Here is a 19,274-nt window from a genome sequence, read left to right as displayed (position 1 = left end):
AATTCAGTGCCACTAAATGGAAAAATTTGTAGGAGACACTGGTATATTAAGTATATAAATCTATGTATTGATATGCTGTTTACACATTAGAATAATAAAGGGTAATTTTATATGTCAGAAAGACAACAGAATGGTTCATCAGAGCAAGTGGTTTATTCAGTACATGTTTGCATTCCTGCTATGAACCTGGTACACACAGTAGTGGGCGTGTGTGCCTGCTACCACATCAGGAAGACCTGAGTACCTCTGGGGACCTACACTTTTTCAAGTCCAGCTAACATTGCTTAGCCGTGGCAGTGCATGTCCTCTAAGTTGGTGGTATAACTGCGTTTCTTCACCAGCTCTGGCTTGCTCTGGCCTCGCTGTGCGTTCTCGACCAGGACCATGTTGACCGCCTCTCCTCAGGGAGATGGATGGGAAAGGATGGACAGCAGAAACAGATGGTAAGATCAGAGTTACTTTATACAAATCTAGCTTGTTTTTCTTTATACTAAGCTTTAGCCTAGCTTTACTCCACGTGTCAAAATGCACAATTAGTGGAGCTCTTAAAAAATTGCATCACACGGCCCAAGTTCATCTCACAAGTCTCTGCAGTTAGGGTTTCCTCTTCATAGTGTATTAGGGGATTTAATTATATTGAAAAAAACTCCTTTCTTCTCTGAGTCATGCTTGCATCATATCAAAAGTTGGTTTTAGCCAGACTCTGATTCTGTATCTAGATTTTGTACTAAAATGTCTTATGAGAAGGAAATAAAACAGTAAGAGAGCAACATGAGATACAACTTATTCACAAATGTACCTAGAGGTAGTGAAGTATCCCTTGCTTCACCAGAAGGAAAAACTTTATATAGGCCAAACATTTCCTTAACATTCATGTGTCAAAAATGCATTATTTATTCATTTAGCATACAGAATGTTTGAATATAACAGGAGAAATTTTATTAAGTCTCTAAAAAAAGTATAATGTTTGTTTTGTTCATCACTGAACATACGTAGCCCATTAATCATGGATTTGGGGATTTTTTATAATTAAGTACATTTGCCATAATTCTGTTTAACATTCAAATTCTAAATTCTTATTAGAGTTCAGAGTAACAGTCTGATCCTGTTGTAAATAAATCACATTCAGGGTGTATGAGTATTTAAGCCTTTTTGGTTAATCTGCTGTAACATATGGAAATGTCCTTTTCTAGCCAATGTGTGATAACCATGATGACGGTGAAACTGCAGCAATCATTTTGTGCAATGTATGTGGAAACCTATGTACTGACTGCGACAGATTCCTTCATCTGCATCGGCGGACCAAAACTCATCAAAGACAGGTGACGATTTCTGCATTTACATGCATAAGAGTGTCTGGAACATAAAATATACTCAGTGAGAAATAAATATGGGAAAGAGACTTGGTGTCGTGGGGGAAAAATAACGGACCTTGGAATCAAAGACCTTGGTGGAATTCCCAGCTGTCTCATTTACCAACTGTGTCAATCAAGAATGTCGTTTAATCTCTGAGACTTGGTTTCCACATTTATAAAAAAATGAGGTGGTTGTGAAGGTTAAAGAGAAGACTAGAAATACCTAAAGTTTCTTAGAGTGCCTAATAAAGCTGTTTTCATTATTGCATAATTAAATTTTATACATTTTCTTTCAGAGTGATAAATTTATTTCCCTCTTTTTTCTAATGATACCATAGGTCTTCAAGGAAGAAGAAGAAGCTATAAAGGTTGACCTTCATGAAGGTTGTGGCAGAACCAAACTGTTCTGGTTGATGGCATTAGCAGATTCTAAAACAATGAAGGCAATGGTGGAATTCCGAGAACACACAGGTAAACAGATTTAGGAGTGAACCATGCCTAGCAAGTAGAGTGAACTATCCCTACTGAGTATGGTTAAACTAGATGTTACTTTAATTTAATTATTTAATGTGAATAATTTTGAGTGTTTTCTGATAAGTGATTATGACAGCATTGATCACCATCTATATTTTTATATCAGTGTTCTATATTATAAACTAGCTGTGTGACCTTGAGCAAGTCATTTTATCTGAAACATGAATTTTTCATTTTAAATTTTTTAAACTTTTTTAATTTTTTGATTTTTTTCTGGAGTATTCTCAGCTTAAAGGTACATTGAATCTTAGAAATTCCCGATTTTCAGCACCTCTTTAGTCTGCTGTTTATCTGACACAAATTTCTAATTTTGATGTTAGGCATAAATCTAACAAATTTAAATAACTTTTCATGCTCCAAGAGCATAGTCTTTTTTTCCTTCACTGCTGATTTTTTTCCTCCTATTATTCCTCCATACCATATATTACATTAGTAACTGTTCTAGTGTTTGAACCATCCTTGTAATTATGATATAAACTGTTCATTTAAAAACATATTTTCTGTAAGTATTGCTAAATTCAGTTATTATATTTAGATTTTTATACAATATTTATGTTTTATAATGAGCTTGGTCTGTATTTTTCAAATCTTGTTTTCTTCCCTTTTGTTGTTTTATGGATTCTGTTCCTTCTTCAGCTATTTCAAATAGATTTAAATTCCTTTCAAATTGCTCTGTTATCTTCAGTTCTCTGGGGATTTTTCTGTTATTCACATTTCATATCCTCTGGTAATTTCTCTATATCTTGTAACATTGTTGCTGGGAAAGATACTTGAATGATTTCTCTTTCTTCCCTGTGTTTTTCTTTAATTTTTGTTGCTATATTTTGTCTGATATTGTGGTCTTATAATGAGGAAGCTGACCATAGCTGCTCGACCTGCTGTCTTGACTAGTCTATTTCTGTGGTAAGGTATAAATAAATCAGTTAATAATTTATTTGGTTTCAGATAGCTCTTTAGTTTCTTATCCTTTTCTGTGTGTGCGATTATTTGCTTTGTAATTAGGGCAGCTTACAACCATTTGGCTACAAAACTGCCAGGCTGATTTCTCAATGATAGCAAGTGATATATTCCTGGTTTGCTTTTTTTTTTTTCCTTTAATTAGTTATAGTAAAATATGTAGAAAACATGCTTAAGGAGGATTTTTCTTTTCTGCTTGCGCCTAGGAAAACCCACCACAAGTAGCTCGGAGGCATGCCGTTTCTGTGGCTCCAGGAGCGGAACGGAGTTATCTGCTGTTGGTAGCGTTTGTTCCGACGCAGACTGCCAGGTGCGTGTGGCATTGGGCCATCACAGTAAGGAATAGCTTTCTTATGTGTTCCCTCGTGACACCTTCACTTGGTGTAAGTGAGAGTTTGAGCTCAGAATCACTTTTGTTTTCTAAATTAGCATATTACCCATGTCAAGAGTTGGATGTGTTACCAAAGCTGGAGAATGATCAGTTAAAGCCCTCAAACCCAAAGCAATCTCTTTTATGTTTCCCAGCCGTCAGCATTGTATATATTTAACATTTTCTTCTGTGCTAGAAGCAGATAAAGATCTGCTTCATGGGCTGCATTACACATTTTATTCACTTGTTTCCTTGAATTTGTTTAAGCCTAAACATCTATATATGTCCCATGCTATCCAAATACTTTTGATTATTCACTTTAGTTAACAAGAATTTGGATAAATCCAGATAATGAAAGATACCTGTATTTTTTGTAATCCCCATTTTGACGCAGGGTAGTTGGTTGGCAACCCACTCCAGTATTCTTGACTGGGAAATCTCATGGACAGAGGAGCCTGGTGGGCTACAGTCCATGGGGTCGCAGAGTCAGACACGACTGAGTGACTTAACATACACACAGTTGGTGATTGGATGATTAATGTCAGGAATTTTTTTTTTACTTCCTGGCTATGCATGATAACAAATAGATTAAAATTGCAGTTCAGTTTTTAATCAGCTTTCTCTTTATGTAAAGTAAATTTTTTTTAATCACATTAAAAGAAAAATAAACTTTGTTAATAATCCTAAGTTATATTCAAGCAGAGAATAAAAATAACTACTTTGTGGTTATTTAGCCTTATATCTATTTCCTATGGGAAAGTATCTTAGGAAATTAACATACTGGATGTAATTTACCAGGCTGTTTGCCTTTTTAAAATATATTTTCTGTGCCGTATTGTAATTCACCTTTAACAGGAGTATGCTAAGATAGCCTGTAGCAAGACCCACCCTTGTGGCCATCCATGTGGAGGTGTTAAAAACGAAGAGCACTGTCTGCCCTGTCTACACGGCTGTGATAAAAGTGCCGCCACCCTGAAGCAGGACGCTGACGACATGTGCATGATCTGTTTCACGGAAGCACTCTCGGCCGCGCCGGCCATTCAGGTTGTCTGTGCTTTTAAAGCCTTAACTGTCTAGATTTTTCAGTAAGAAGTATGAATGTACTCATCAAGTAAACAAGCGATTGACTCTTTCTTATAATTGGCTGAAACTGTCCCACTAATGTCTACCAGTTTCTTAGAGAGCAAATGCTCTTTTTGTTCTGTGTCCATGTTTACACTGAGCTTTCGTCTTCGGTTTGTATGAGCCTGTATAGTCAAGTGAATGTCTAAAGTGTTCATAAAGGAGAATTATTCAATAGCTTCTCTCTTCTTAATTTCCAAATTCAGCATGGCATTTTACAGCATTATGTAATTGATCCATGCATAATAATACATACCTCTATATATAATGTATATACATACATCTGTAATATACTAGTAATATTATGGAAGTTAGAATTTGCTCAGTAAGATTTTCTTTAACATTTACTGGTTGTTTGTTTATATGTTCAGTTCTTGTGACTCTAAGACAATGAGTATTCTCGAAAACAGATCTTAAATTTTTTTTAATCAATAGTTTCTTCTTCTTCTTCCTAAGAGATACAAAACTGAATATTTCTCATTTCTCCCTAACCCAGCTTACTCTCTATAAGGTGATATTGATACATAAATAATGAAAATTGGGAGGAGCTGAAGATCTCGTTTGTAATGTCCCATGAATAACAGAAGGCTGGAATTTCATTCTACCTTATTTCTAGATTTTTCTCTTACCTGCTCTAAATAGCAGCCTACGTTGAGTAACCTGTCAGTTACTCGTGTTTATGGTTACTGCATGTGGTTATATCTTCTCCTTTTTTCCTTTAAGCTGGACTGCAGTCACGTATTCCACTTACAGTGCTGTCGACGAGTTTTGGAAAACAGATGGCTTGGTCCAAGGATAACGTTTGGATTTATATCTTGTCCCATTTGCAAGGTATGGAAAGCATCAGAAATTATCTACTTTCTATTTATTTTCATTTCTCTCTTCATCTTTTGTGTTTCAAAATAAACACGTGGCAGCATTTCTAGGTGACCTTCCCAGTCTGCTGTGTATCAACAGCCCCCTTCAGTTTCTACTCTGTTCACACAGGTAGCACCTAAGAATATTATAAGATCTGTATCTATTCTAATACATTTCAAGACATTAATTGTCCCTGAAAAGCTAATTAAATTAAACTATCACATCAGAAAATTGATGTAGATATTGTCGTGCATTGAAGGGCACACATCACTGCTTTCAGACCCCTGAGGGTTCAGACCACATGACATAACAGTGCATGACTGCCCAAAAGAAGAATGAGCCTGTGGTGCCAGTAGGTACTCACAGCTGCCACAAAAGAGTAAAACCTGAGCTTGAAGTGCTATTAGGACAGATTCCTTAGGGCGCAGGGAAAATAAGGAGAAAATTCTCCACATTCCGACATATCTCTGCAAAGCTAGTGACCAGAGTAGCAGTTATTTTGGCAGGCTAACAATGCTTAACACAAAAGCTTGTTCATGGATGTGCTTGCACATGGCGTGTAGCATGTAACATGGACTTAGCACAGCCATTGGTAAGACTGAGCCATGTTCAAAAAGACGGTAGTATCTTCTCTCCCTTTTCGTTTGGTGTCGCAGAGAAAAGTCACGTTTAGGAAATGATACAGGAAAGTAATAGAGAAATACTGTTTGTTCATATCTATTATGTAACCTGCCCTACCCCCAAGGAACCAAAACACACACACACACACTTTTTGCAGCAGGGTAACCTTTCATTCCAGGAACAGCTAAAGATATATTTAAAGATATAACAGCAAGAGATATATTTCATACTCGGAAATATGAAGCTACTGCACTGGAATTTTCATGTTTGTGACCCACTTTCGCTGCTCTTGGGAAAATACAGGCTTGTGAGGACCATCCAGGATTATTTTTCAATGATATTTTATCTAGGAAATGTTTTCATTATCTCCTAGCACAGTGCTTGGCACTTAGATGAATACCAAGTGTTTGTTGAATTAATAAATAAATTATTCTTTTGAGTAGAGAGTGTTCATTTTTTTTTTTTTAATTTCAGAACAAGATAAATCATATAGTGTTAAAAGACCTGCTTGATCCAATAAAGGAGCTGTATGAGGATGTCAGAAGAAAAGCCCTGATGAGACTGGAATACGAGGGTCTGCATAAGAGCGAAGCTATCACAACTCCTGGTGTGAGATTTTACAACGACCCCGCTGGCTATGCCATGAATAGATATGCATATTATGTCTGTTACAAATGCAGAAAGGTATGCTGCTAGTCATAGGACGAGTTTTTAAGAACCAGAGGTTACCTATGAGATTAAGAAGTTGAATTGTCACATGATGTCTAATTATTCTCATGCCTACAGTCTGAAGTTAAAAATGAAAACGTTTGGTGCTCTGCTTCAAGTAGACTTTATTTTCTTAGTTTGTTTTGGGCTTTTTTTAGAAATATATGCAAATTGTTTCCAGAACATGAAATATTTCTCTGCATAATCTCTTTCCCATCAGTATTGTTTGTTGAATCCAGTTACTTCTTAAATAGACTTCTCTTGCTTAATTAACTCTTTTGACCTTTCCCTTCTAAAAATCCTTACCTCCTCGGTTTCCAGGACGAGACTTTTCCTGGTATCTTCCTGCCTTTCTGGTGACTCCTCTTTAACTCCCTTGCAGAGTTTCTTTTTATTCACTACTCTTACATATTGTTTCCCCAGCCATCCATTCTAGCCCAGTAATACCTCCGTGACTTTGGTGATCTGCAGACCCATGCCTTTGCCTACCTGTATTGTTCTGACCCTCCAGAATTTCTGAGGTTTAGATATAAATATCCAATTGTCTACCAGACATTTAGATTTCTCACAGATACTTCTGACTCTCTCATTCCCCAGTCTGTATTAACAAAATCGGTTCTGCCTCTCAATCTCTTCTGAGCTTTTTTCCTTTTTCGTACATCTTCAGCATCCTGAATCATTTCCTTTGGTAATTACAGGAGGAACCTTCTCTCTGGGCTCATTGTGTGGAGCCCCTAACCCCTCCCTCCACTCCATGCTTCACACTTACAATTCCACTAGTCGATGTTGAATCTGACAGTGTCACTGTTCTGCTTACAATCCTGTAGCCCGCCCCCCGCCACACACCCCAACTCTCCAAGTCTCATCTCCCAATATGCTTCCATCTGTGCCCCATGCACCACATTACAGAACAACTTGCAGCTCCCCAAGCTGGGCCGTGTGTGCTCCCTCACTGACATCCTGTACGCCTTTCCATCCCATCCTGTAGGCCTTTCTCTTCCTGGAACGCTCTTCTCTGCCTCCTACTCTGCATCTTACTCTCACCCGTGACCCACCCATCCCCACACGCTCTGATGCGTGATCAAATCTGTCCAATCACACTTCTGGATTTGGCTCAGGTTTCTCCTCTCTAGTGTGCCCCACCCCCTCAGTGCCACCACGCCATTCTGATGTCTTGGATACATCCATCTTAACCCTTCTTATTCTGCATCACAGTGATGTTCACATGGTAAGTTCCCATGGGGGAACTTCTGTCCCACTTGGTAAGTTCCATGGGGATGAAGACAACTTTTTATAATTTCTCTATCTCCAGTAGTTACTGCTTATTAGACACCACTGGAGAATGAAGGAAGGAAGGAAGAAATCAATATATGAAAGATGTGTAGTCTCTCAACATAAGGAAAAGAAAATACAGATAATAAATGGCAGGCTAAATAGATGAAAGCCAAGAAGGCAGACAAATATCCACACTCGAGGAAAGACCAGTGCGTACCATTTATTTGTGAACCTTGAATTATTACAAAGAATAAAATATTATTTCTCTGTGTTAAATGTACTGGATCTCATAAATGAATATTGTGCTACCACACAGATGAGAGTCAAATGCCTAGGAAGCCAAGCCAGGAATCTCGAAAAGTGAAACAGCTGGAATAGGCCCCCAGGACAAATAAATATTTCTGAGGTCTGATTTAGCCAGTGCACGACCATTTATAACCTCTCTGTCATCAATGAAGCCTTGTCTTTCAACCTGTTTTCTAGTACATATAATAACTTTCTATTGACTCATTTATACAGAATTATGGATACAGTTTTTTTGGCTGTGAGACATGTTATATATGCAGAATGCCCCAATTATAATTTGTTGAATTTATTTTGTGCCCAAAGCAAATAAAGATAAATTACCCATTGTGATAAGTTCATATATTCAGGTGTCTGTATTAGATACTGTTGAGTTCCTGCATACAGTGTAGCTCTGTAAGTATGAGCAGTGTTCTGAAAGGAATATCTAAATTTGCCTTTCCTTTTTAAAAACTTTTATATGATCATGTTTGATTTTTTTCTTTCCCATTAACCTCAAGATTATAACTTTACACTAATATTTATTTTAGGCATATTTTTAGAGGAGTAGAAGGGAATATGGTATTTAATATTTCAAAAAGGAAAAACTATTCAAACTTTGCCTTGGAAAAGCATAGTTTCTCTTTACTACTTAATATCCTGCTCTTGATATTTACTTGGAGTACTATCCATTCTTTTGTTATTTTGCTATCACAGTTCAGTCTTTAAACTTCCTACGGTAAGCATGAGTCCATTCCAGAATTGCAGAAACCGTATTTCTTGTCCTGATCTGTTTCTTACAGCGGCATCCTGTATAGGTGTCCGCTCGGCATTGCAAGGGAATGTCTGACAGACAATGACATTTGCGGAGGCCTCTCGGTTTCACTCCCACCGCAGCCACACTGAGGCTCCCATGGCAGAGTTCTCTGTTTGCTGCTGTAACCTAAGTGTCTTCCCTCCTTAGGCGTACTTTGGCGGTGAAGCTCGCTGTGATGCTGAGGCTGGACAAGGCGATGATTATGATCCCAGAGAACTCATTTGTGGTGCCTGTTCTGATGTGTCCAGGGCTCAGGTGGGAGAACATTTCATTAGAAGGAACAGTTTAGAAATGTTAAACATCTGTTTTTTTAGACTACTACTACTACTAAGTCACTTCAGTCATGTCCGACTCTGTGCGACCCCATAGATGGCAGCCCACCAGGCTCCCTCGTCCCTGGGATTCTCCAGGCAAGAATACTGGAGTGGGTTGCCATTTCCTTCTCCAGTGTATGAAAGTGAAAAGTCAAAAGTGAAAGTGAAGTCGCTCAGTCGTGTCTGACCCTTGGCAACCCCATGGACTGCAGCCTTCCAGGCTTCTGTGTCCATCGGATTTTCCAGGCAAAAGTACTGGAGTGGCGTGCCATTGCCTCTTTAGACTACTAATATAATAATCATGGGGATGGTATAATAGGCTTCTTCCCCAGTATTTTCTGAGATTTATAGGGCAGAGTATAATTTTCCAGATCATCTTGTATATATTATCTCTTTTGGATGGTATTGGTATTTGCATTTTATAATTTTGTGTCCCATAAAATAATCACCATGTATCAACAAGTAATAAATTTTACTTATTTCGTTTTCTTAAACCTGCAGGCACACTTTTAGGATTTTCTCCATTTCAATGAAATCTTAACAGTACATCTCTGAGAATGAGAGATAAAAGAAATATTAATAAGTTTCAATTTTGTTGACCAAGAAGCATTCACAGAAAAATTATATGGATAGCTTATTAAATAAGTTGGTTATTATGGAGCTGGGATTTAAACTTGGGACTTCGTCCAAACCTTTTGGGCCAAGCCACACATTTATTCAGTGTTTTAATGTATGTATCATCCAGTTTTCAGTCAGTTTTGAGAGCTGTGTACGCTCTCAAAGCATGAATTCATGAGCTATGTATATGATTATATTAAGTGCAGTTAAAATAGACTCACCATAATCTTGCGTTTCTTTTCTTTCGCTGTAGATGTGTCCAAAACACGGCACAGACTTTTTGGAGTATAAGTGTCGCTACTGCTGCTCAGTAGCTGTCTTTTTCTGTTTTGGAACAACACATTTCTGTAATGCTTGTCATGATGATTTTCAGAGAATGACTAGTATTCCTAAGGAAGAACTTCCACACTGTCCTGCAGGTATGCTTTCAGTATTTATAAATACGGTTATGATGCACATGGTCTCTCTTTTATTTAATGATCCCACGAGAACACTTTGTTTCAAGTGGCAGAAATCCAGTTCAGACTGTCCTAAACAAAGGGAATTCCTCAGCTCTTGCAAGCTTCCGACTTTCTGAGTGAAGTAGACAGATGACCATCAGGAGCGAGGGGCTCAGAGCATGGGGACTGAGAAGGAAGACAGCTAAGAATTAGCAGAAGGATTGCTGCTCAGTACTAAAGTGCCGTGAGAGGTTTGAAATTATTAATTGATAATAGAACCATTTAAAAGGATTTGGGGGAGGAGGAGTCACACATGTGCCTTTATTGTGAGCAGCTATGAATTTTTTCTGTTTTTAAATGAAGTCTGGAATCAGCACCATAAAGTGGACGAGTGATTTAATAATCTAGAATGGCTGGGAATCGGCAGCAAAGTGAATGAGCATCAGAGAGCCGAGGGAATTAAAGAAGCCACTGAGAAGACAGGGGAAATGATGGTCTTTGGAGGTCAGGCTGAGAGAAAATGAATGTGAAACCAAAAGGAGACTGAAAAAGTCAGAAGAGGTCGGGAGGCTAGTGATCGCAGTAAGGTGGAATACCAGGCTGAACAGAAGCGAGAGCAGCGGAAGGGGAGTTAAAACGTGAACATAGAGGAGACAGATCTAGATCTGGTGAAAGTACACACAGAAACACACACACCACATACACCACATACGCCAGTGTTGTTAAAGCTGGGAAGGGAAACGCACACTCGCATCCGTTGCTTATCAGCATGCAAATGGCAGAACCCTGAGGTCCCTTTCAAAGTTGCAGATTTATCTACCCTTCAGTGATCCCACTTCTGGGGATACACATGTGAGAAAAATACTGAAGAGCAGATACAAAGGGTTATTCATTACATCCTTGTTTATAATAATAATACAAATCTGTAAACAGTGCAAGTATCCAATAAGAGGTTGGTTAAACGCTAGTTACTGTGCTCTATTAAAAAATGAAAGGGACTGAGGATGGAGTTTCTATGTACTGAAATGAAAAGATCTGTAGGAGAGGCTATTAAATGAAAAATCAGAGCAATGTGCATAGTATGCTGCTTTTTGTAAGAAGCAGGGAAATGAAAAGATATATTCTATTTGCATTTAAAAAGCACTGGAAAAAGTCATAAACTAATAAAATTAACTATTGCGGGAAATAGGAAAAATTGGCTAAAAATGGGGCAAAGGTGACTTCTTTTTGTGTGTAATTTTTAAAGTATTTTTATTTTTAAACCATGTGAAATATATTATCTATTCCAAAACAAAGATAATAAGATGAGTAGGGTTTGTTTGGGTTTTTTTTAAGTATGGCTACTCTAAAAACTTCTTTTTTTAAAAAAAAAAACAGTAGAAGTACTTTATGATTTTGGAAGAAGCAGGATGAGAATAATGTGAGACTAGAGTGTTTAGGGTAATGGTTATGATAAACAGGAGGGGAAGTGTTGAGCTAAGGTCAACGGAAGAAGGGTGTGAAAAGGGGACAGTGTTGTATGGACAAGGACAAGAGTCCAGATTAAGAAGTTGAAGAGAATCTCTCTGTCTATCCATTCCTTTCTAGAAAATTTATTGACTGCCTTGTTGGTACCAGGGAACTTAGTCTTCACAGCACTTGTGAGTTAAGTATTGATGAGGGCCTAAGAGTCAGAAATATTATGTTAACTTTGCCTCAGTTTCCTTATCTGTAAAATGGGATATTTTCTGCCTCTGTGGCTCTTAGAGAATTAAGTGGATTGCTGTATTTGAACACCGCCTCAACAGTAAGCACACAAACCTCTGCAAGTGTTTTTACTTTCATTTTGATTTTAATATTCTTATTTTATTACCATCACATTAGATTTGTGTGTGTGTGTTTTAATTATATTCTTTTGCCTCCTTCAAAACGTATACAGGTCCCAAAGGCAAACAGTTAGAAGGAACTGAATGTCCTCTCCATGTTGTTCATCCTCCCACTGGAGAAGAGTTTGCTCTGGGTTGTGGAGTGTGCAGAAATGCTCACACTTTTTAGAACACTCAGATTCCTTTGTCTACAGAGAGAGAAGTTGCCTTCATCTCCCAAGCGGATGTGGTGAAGTTTAAACTCTGCTCAGGATAAGGACGGGACCATTTTTACATCCATAAAAATAAACCATTCACAGTGCAAGAAGGATGCCAAATACCATGTACATAATTCTTGCTATGGAAAGTTTCCCCATTGTTTCAGTTTATCTTCTTTTGAACCAAGACATCAAACTTGTGAGGTGTTTGCATGTGGCCATTATCGTCATTGGCCTGTGAAGCATTGGACATTTATAGATAATTGATATCAAAGAATTGCCATGCCCATGGACTAAGAATGATGCTGGCTTTCAAGCAAAAAAAAGAAAAATAATCATTGTTTATTGTATACTGCCTTTTTGTAATCCTGTACAATTGCATCACGGGTGGGGATAAAAAGAGGAATATTCTGTTTTATTTCCTAGACTGTTATTTAAAAAACAAAATGTGTTAGGATGGCATATAAATGTAATAAGTATCACTGTATATAAAGATATCAATGTTTGTCCTGTATAAGAATTACTAAATTACAAATGCAGTTTCATTTAAACTTCTAGGTTAAGTTTGAGCCTGAAATTTTAATGAAGTGCAATACTGAGTGTGCCTCATTATCTCGCAGCTGTAAACATATTGGAATGTACATGTCAATAAACCACTGTACATTTTTATACAGTGATAAAGTCTATCAAGTGTGTATAGTGTTAAATTGGGAAAGACAGTCTAAATACCTAAGGTCTACAACCTCTATCCAGTTTTCCTTGGAAAGGAATTTACTAACATAGCACAAATCATAACTTTTATAACTTTTAGGGAAAATAAGAGTAGTAATGACGTACAGTGCTGGAATCTTAACTAAACACTGGAGGGAGAGATGGATGGATGGATGGATAGATAAATAGATATAAATGGACATATGCCAGAGATAGAAGAAAACATTTAGGAAATTGACCAACCTCCACTTTCTTAACCAGTATCTTTTTGAACTTTTATAACATGATCAACAAAAATCACTAGTTTGTTTTTATTACAGACTGTGTGTTTTGGTAGATCATTTTTTACAGTTAAATCAGATTATATTTATTTTATGAGACCAAGAAAAGTTTTGATCAGTTTTGTTCTAAATTCCTGCTGTTGAAAATATATAATTTATTAGTATCCATTATTTTAATGCCATTTGTTAAGCATTCATGAGAAATTTTAAATAATCTTTGCCTTGAGGGAACTTAAAATATAAAGAAAAGATCAAGTCTGAGCACAGATAATTAATTAGAGAATCTTGTAATAAATCACATAAAAATTTCCAAGGCAGATGCTTCAGGGTTTAGGAAAGATTGTTGGTGGTGGTATTTTGTTTTTGTTATTTTTGTTGTTGGGAGTGGGGTTAGCTAAGAGGCCCTTTAAGCTGCCTCTTGAAAAATAAATAGCATATCAAAGGCGGAGATGTAGAGAAAGGCCTGGGGAAAAAAGTAGGTGCACAGAAAATTCTAGAATGTGATAGAACAGTGTGAGTAGTCAAACTTTTCTGGTGTTCAAAACCTTACTGCAAAAAAACAAACAAAAAAAAGAATCTGAAGATTACAAAAACTGAAAGTGAAAGTCACTCAGTCCCGTCTGACTCTTTGCAACCCCAGGGACGATACAGACCATGGAATTCTCCAGGCCAGAATACTGGAATGGGTAGCCTTTCCCTTCTCCAGGGAGCTTTCCAATCCAGGGATCAAACCTAGGTGTCTCACAAAGACTGGTGTGATGCAGTTCATGCAGGGAGGGGCTTGCTGAGCCAGAATGAACTTTGAAATGGTACAAAATTCCCCTTTCATCTAAATAAGGTACGTCTGAACCATCCCTGAAAAAGTAATGACAATACTTTCTTTCAAAATCTCTCAGGAGAAGGACATTATGCAAACTTTATTTGTATTAGTGACAGTGCCCCAGAGTTGCAAGCCACATTTAATTGCCCAGTGTGTTCAAAAGTGAGGGGAGTAATTTGTTGTTACTGAGGGCATTTCTGGTGGTCCCAAGTCAAACCAAAAGGGTTGCAGGCAGGACTAGTTCAATTTCAACTTTCAGAATACTTTGGATTAATCATTCTGGAAGAAACCCTGATACCTGAAGAAGAAAAGGGTGCTGAATGCATTCACATGTTACTAAGCCCTCCCAGTTTGTCTTTGACAAAGGGCCAGATGGGACTCTCTCCCTAAATTCAAAAAGATTCCAGAACCTTCAGGGCAACACAGCCGTTTTCTTCAAGAGTCATTCTGCCCTGCTGATGTTGGGCAACAGGTATCAGGAAGGGACGACGGTGACACTGCTCCCAGACAGCCCCGCAGCCTGGCTTCCACCTCAGCAAAGCTCTCCCTCTCCCTCCTTTCCCAGCCCTGCCTTCCACAGTAATCCTGTCCCACTCCCAGGCCTGTGGGAGGATTCTGAGGGCACAGGCTCAGGACTGGCTTTCAGAGTTTCCAGAAAGCACAAGTAGGTCAGAGACAGAAGCAGTTCCTAGGTTCACCCTAGAAAACCAGATGTGATGAGGCTGTGGTGAACACATCTGACTTAAACTCATCAGCCACAGGAATGAAACTTAAGAATGCCACACAGATAGGAGGCGTCACAGACACTTGAGAACTGTAATCTGTATAAGTAGGAAGAGGGAAGGAAAACCATGGAACTGGCTTGACTGGCATGAGCCATCTCAAGTGAATACTGCTGTTAATAGCAAGGATAAAAACAGCAAAGCCCTGAAACATTCTCTCAGTGACTCCAGTTTCTCTCTGTTTTTGAGGAAACTACTTTTAGTCGTATTCCAGACGTCGCAAAACCAGAAAAGCATTTCATGAATAAGTACGTTCTGACTAAGCACAGAAGGCCGATGGGTCAAGCATGCTTGGCTCAAGCATACTGTGCCCCCGGGTTTCAGATGCTGTGCACGGAACACACCAGGCAGGAAACAGCAGAATCATGAGAGCGAGTGTTGGAGCGTCTGGAAATAAACTCTTTTTCTGTTATATTTTCAGACCTGGAAAAAGCCAGTTTTCTTAAGCAGCTTTCTGGCCAGTCTCTTTAGGTCTAAAAATTCCTTATTCTATCAGTAAGCATTTTTGAAAAATATATGCAGTTCTCTATTAACTTTTCACATACAGTGATTACTTATTCTCCTTCTTTTTCAGCTTTTTTCAGCCCGACATCTCTCTCTGGCCACTCTGTCACTGAATTCCACCATTACCTAGTCACACGTGTTTCTGACGGTGGTGATAGGATGGAAAAGTAACCACTCCTTTTCCTGAGAACTGCCAACAGTACAACCACAGTCAGAGGACTTGGGTTCAAGTCGAGTCAGCCTCGGTTTTGACTGTGTTACCTTAAGTCAGTCACTAATTCCTCTTGGTCATAGCTTCTCAGAAGTAATAATATCTAATCTCAGTCAGTTGAGAAAGCGTTCACAAAAGTGCTTTAACCCACACAAAGTATTATTCGAAAGTGAAGAGCAAAGAAGAACATTTATTCAACACCTCCTCAACAGCAGGCATTAAATTCTAAGGGTTTTATTTAATCCTTCCAGCAACTCCATTGCTTCCCCCAAAAGAGCTGCTAAGCAGACAACTGAGTAGGTAAAACATTAATCTCATTTCAGCAGATGGTTTTAATCTCATTTCAGCGGCTTAAAGAAGTTAAAGAACTTGCATTCGGTTTCAGCTAATCTAATACAGATTTGGCTGGACAAAAACCTGAGAGGTGAATCCAGATCTTACTGTTTTGTTGTTATGATTTGTCCAACTCTCTGCAACCCCATGGACTACATACAGCAAGCCAGGCTTGCCTGTTCTCCACTATCTCCCGAGTTTGCTCAAACTTCCTACCCCATCATACTATTACTATAACATTACCAACTGCTCTGATGAAAAGAAGTAATATGAAGTGGTAACTGGAAACCAGTAAAATGGGCAAGAGTCAAAAGGGAACAAAACAGGCTTTGCCTCCAGGACAGTGCAAGGTAGATCTGGAAGGACCCGGCTCCCATCTCCTTCTGGGATGGGGGGGCAGGGGGCGGGGGCGGGGGGGTGTTGCGGGGGAGGGGCCAACAGCCTGTACCTGCCCCTCCTAGGAGATCTACCGCAGCACAGCATTTGGTCCAAAGCCACCCTCTTCCCCTGCAGCCCTGGCCAGTGAAAGACAGAACATGGCAGGGTACAGGGCCAGGCCATTTCTGCCTAAAGAATCTTTCTTTTCTGGGCCATCTTTTTTTTTTTTTTTTTTAATTTATTTGACTGTGCTATGTCTTTGTTGCAGCACTTGGGCCCTTCGTTGCTGCAAGCAGGCTTTCTCTAGTTGCAGCAAGCCGGGGCTAGTCTCAGGGCAGGTAGGCTCAGTAGCTGTGGCTCATGGGCTTAGTTGCCCCACAGCAGGTGGGATCCTAATTCCTAGATCAGGGATCGAACCTGTGTCCCCCACACTGGCAGGCGGATTCTTAACCACTGGGCCACCAGGGAAGTCCCTTTCCTGGGGCCATCTGTATACCAGCACTTGGGCTAGCCTAACGGAGGGAGATTCCTACAGCCCTGCTGCAATCAGAGGCTTTTCCTGCCCCACACTCCTCCCTGTCCTTTCATAGATGCCAACCTGCACGGCAGTCTGAAAGCTCTCCCTGCCCCCTCAGGCTCCCCCACCCGTTGCTCTGTCATAGGCAGCCCCCAACACACAGATTCTTTGCCCTTCTAACGTTATCCTGGCATCCGCCTCCTAGAGGACTTCGCTGACTGACACAGAAGGATAACATTTTAAATGACTTATGGCTGCTTCACTTCACAAGCGACATAAGGTAACTTAGAAAAAAAATACATAGACTATAACAGAGATACTGGGTGGAGTTACACTGAAGACAGATTATGAAAGAAAATCAAAGCCAAGATTAGAGGAGAGTATGCAGTAAGTAACCATGCAGTCTCCCAACACAGCTTGAGAGGAGGCCATCAACTGCACAGTACATTTGTTAGCTAACGAAGCACGAAAAGAAACATGTCCAGTCACTACTTACAATGTCCATTTCCTCAAAAAGAGCAGGGATGGATAAGTTTTGACAAGCATAAGTGAACAAGGCATTTCAGGGAGAGTGTGGTGACAGCTATGGCGTTGATGTGTTCCTTGAGGAGGAAGTAAGCTGTTTTGCTTCATTATGTCATTTAATAAATAGCTGAGCACCTGTTCTATATCCACACTTGACAGGACATGCTCACGAGGCTGTGTTCCCACTTGCTTGGTAACCGTGACTTACACGTAGAGAGTGCCTGGGAAGTGAAATGTACAAGTTAGTTAATACGTGCGGCGCTGGGCCAGCTCCTAAGGATGAGACAGTTGCGGAAGTGAAATGTACAAGTTAGTTAATACGTGCAGCGCTGGGCCAGCTCCTACGGACAAGACAGTTGCAGAACAAAAATAGAGAACATGTGAGTAGCACAACATTATGAACAGTAATCAAAGTTTGCTAATAATAAAAGAGAGCATTTGTTGAAGGCTTACAGTGGCCAGTCACTGTGCAGTGCTTGAGTGTCGTGCACAGAATCTGCTTCAGCTTTGTCGCTCAGTTGTGTCCGACTCTGTCAAAGCTCAGGGCTGCTGGTATGATCTGGATCCTCTGGTTCATATCAAACTCACCTATGAAAGCCCTCTTGTCCCTCTCTGATTCACCTCTTAGAATTCTTCCTCCCCTGCAATGTAGATCTTCCCATCTACTCCCCAGGACAGGTTTATTATACGTGCAACATGGCTGAAGTCCAGCTTGCTACACCGAAGTCCTGTCCTGTCATGCTCTTTCACTCTTTGAAGAAATATATATTGAGCAAGGAACTCTTCCAGGAGCCTAGGATCTGCAAGTCAGCCAGACTAAGACTCACGGTGTTTATTATATCTGAGTGGGATGTTACACAACAGACTCGCAAAATATAATTTGCCAGGAGGTGATATGTGCTGTGAAAGAGGCGAAGGAGGTCAAGGGGGCTCCAGAGTTGTTTTCACTGTTTCATCCTAGTTTTATTTATTTTTTTGGTTTTGGGAGTTCATTGTTGAATTTGATTAATATTTCTTTCTGAATTTTTGTACTTATAAGAGAAATGGTGCTTCAGTTTTCCTTTCTTTGGGAATCATGAATATACTAGCTTCATAAAATGACCTGGGCAGCTTTTCCTCTTTATGCTTTTTTCTCAGACAACTTGCAGCAGGACTAACTCTTACTTGGAAGTCTGGCAGGGCTCACATGTAATTCCATCTGTGTGTGTTTGTGTGCTCAGTTGTTCAGTTCTGTCTGACTCTTTGTGACCCCATGGACTGGAGCCTGCTAGGCCCCTCTGTCCGTGGGATTTCCCAGGCAAGAATACTGGAATCTAGTTATTTGGAAGGAAAGGGCTTTGCTAATTACATCAATGTTTATTGATCTATTCAAGTTCTCTACTTCTTCCTGTCAATTTTGGCATTTTATATTTTTCTAGACTTTGTTTCAGCTAGGCTTTCTATTTTATTAGCTAATAATTATTTACAACATACTTTATTATTTTGAATACCTATAGTGGCTACATTCGGAGAAGGCAATGGCAGCCCACTCCAGTACTCTTGCCTGGAAAATCCCATGGATGGAGGAGCCTGGAAGGCTGCAGTCCATGGGGTCGCTGAGGGTCAAACACAACTGAGCGACTTCACTTTCACTTTTCACTTTCATGCACTGGAGAAGGAAATGGCAACCCACTCCAGTGTTCTTGCCTAGAGAATCCCAGGGACGGCGGAGCCTGGTGGGCTGCCATCTATGGGGTCACACAGAGTTGGACACGACTGAAGTGACTTAGCAGCAGTAGCAGTAGCAGTAGCAGTGGCTACATTAATGTGCGTTCCCTGTTTAAAAAATCCTGTACTTTGCTAATTTGCAACATTTTCTTAATCAGTCTGACTAGAGTTG

The 19,274-nt window shown here is 39.5% G+C and overlaps 1 protein-coding gene and 1 long non-coding RNA gene across 24 annotated transcripts in view; one reads left to right on the top strand and one right to left on the bottom strand.

The window, feature by feature from the left end:
• Nucleotides 1-13,019, top strand: part of MYCBP2 (MYC binding protein 2) — a 273,135-nt gene extending 260,116 nt beyond the window's left edge. For 21 of the 23 annotated variants that reach the window (XM_069601843.1, XM_069601855.1, XM_069601854.1 and 18 more), the window contains 10 exons: nucleotides 342-443; nucleotides 1,194-1,322; nucleotides 1,694-1,826; nucleotides 3,053-3,156; nucleotides 4,072-4,260; nucleotides 5,062-5,169; nucleotides 6,292-6,501; nucleotides 9,047-9,154; nucleotides 10,085-10,250; nucleotides 12,190-13,019. In XM_069601843.1, the coding sequence (XP_069457944.1) occupies nucleotides 342-443; nucleotides 1,194-1,322; nucleotides 1,694-1,826; nucleotides 3,053-3,156; nucleotides 4,072-4,260; nucleotides 5,062-5,169; nucleotides 6,292-6,501; nucleotides 9,047-9,154; nucleotides 10,085-10,250; nucleotides 12,190-12,305 (1,365 nt within the window). In that variant the 3' untranslated portion in view covers nucleotides 12,306-13,019. Of the gene's footprint in view, nucleotides 1-341; nucleotides 444-1,193; nucleotides 1,323-1,693; nucleotides 1,827-3,052; nucleotides 3,157-4,071; nucleotides 4,261-5,061; nucleotides 5,170-6,291; nucleotides 6,502-9,046; nucleotides 9,155-9,714; nucleotides 9,944-10,084; nucleotides 10,251-12,189 lie in introns of all 23 variants that reach the window. The other 2 variants (XR_011259486.1, XR_011259485.1) reach the window with 1 other exon arrangement.
• The window catches only part of LOC138446645 (uncharacterized), a 15,745-nt gene continuing 4,466 nt past the window's right edge, over nucleotides 7,996-19,274 (bottom strand). Inside the window, exons 3-4 of the long non-coding RNA XR_011259487.1 lie at nucleotides 17,367-17,616; nucleotides 7,996-10,457 (exon numbers count right to left, since the gene is read on the bottom strand). This is a non-coding gene — a long non-coding RNA (uncharacterized lncRNA). The remainder of the gene's footprint in view (nucleotides 10,458-17,366; nucleotides 17,617-19,274) is intronic.

Source organism: Ovis canadensis, chromosome 10 (genome assembly GCF_042477335.2).
Source record: "Ovis canadensis isolate MfBH-ARS-UI-01 breed Bighorn chromosome 10, ARS-UI_OviCan_v2, whole genome shotgun sequence".
Taxonomy (NCBI): Eukaryota; Metazoa; Chordata; class Mammalia; order Artiodactyla; family Bovidae; genus Ovis; species Ovis canadensis.
The sequence above is the reverse complement of the archived record's forward strand: the minus strand, read 5'-3'. Positions and strand labels throughout refer to the sequence as shown.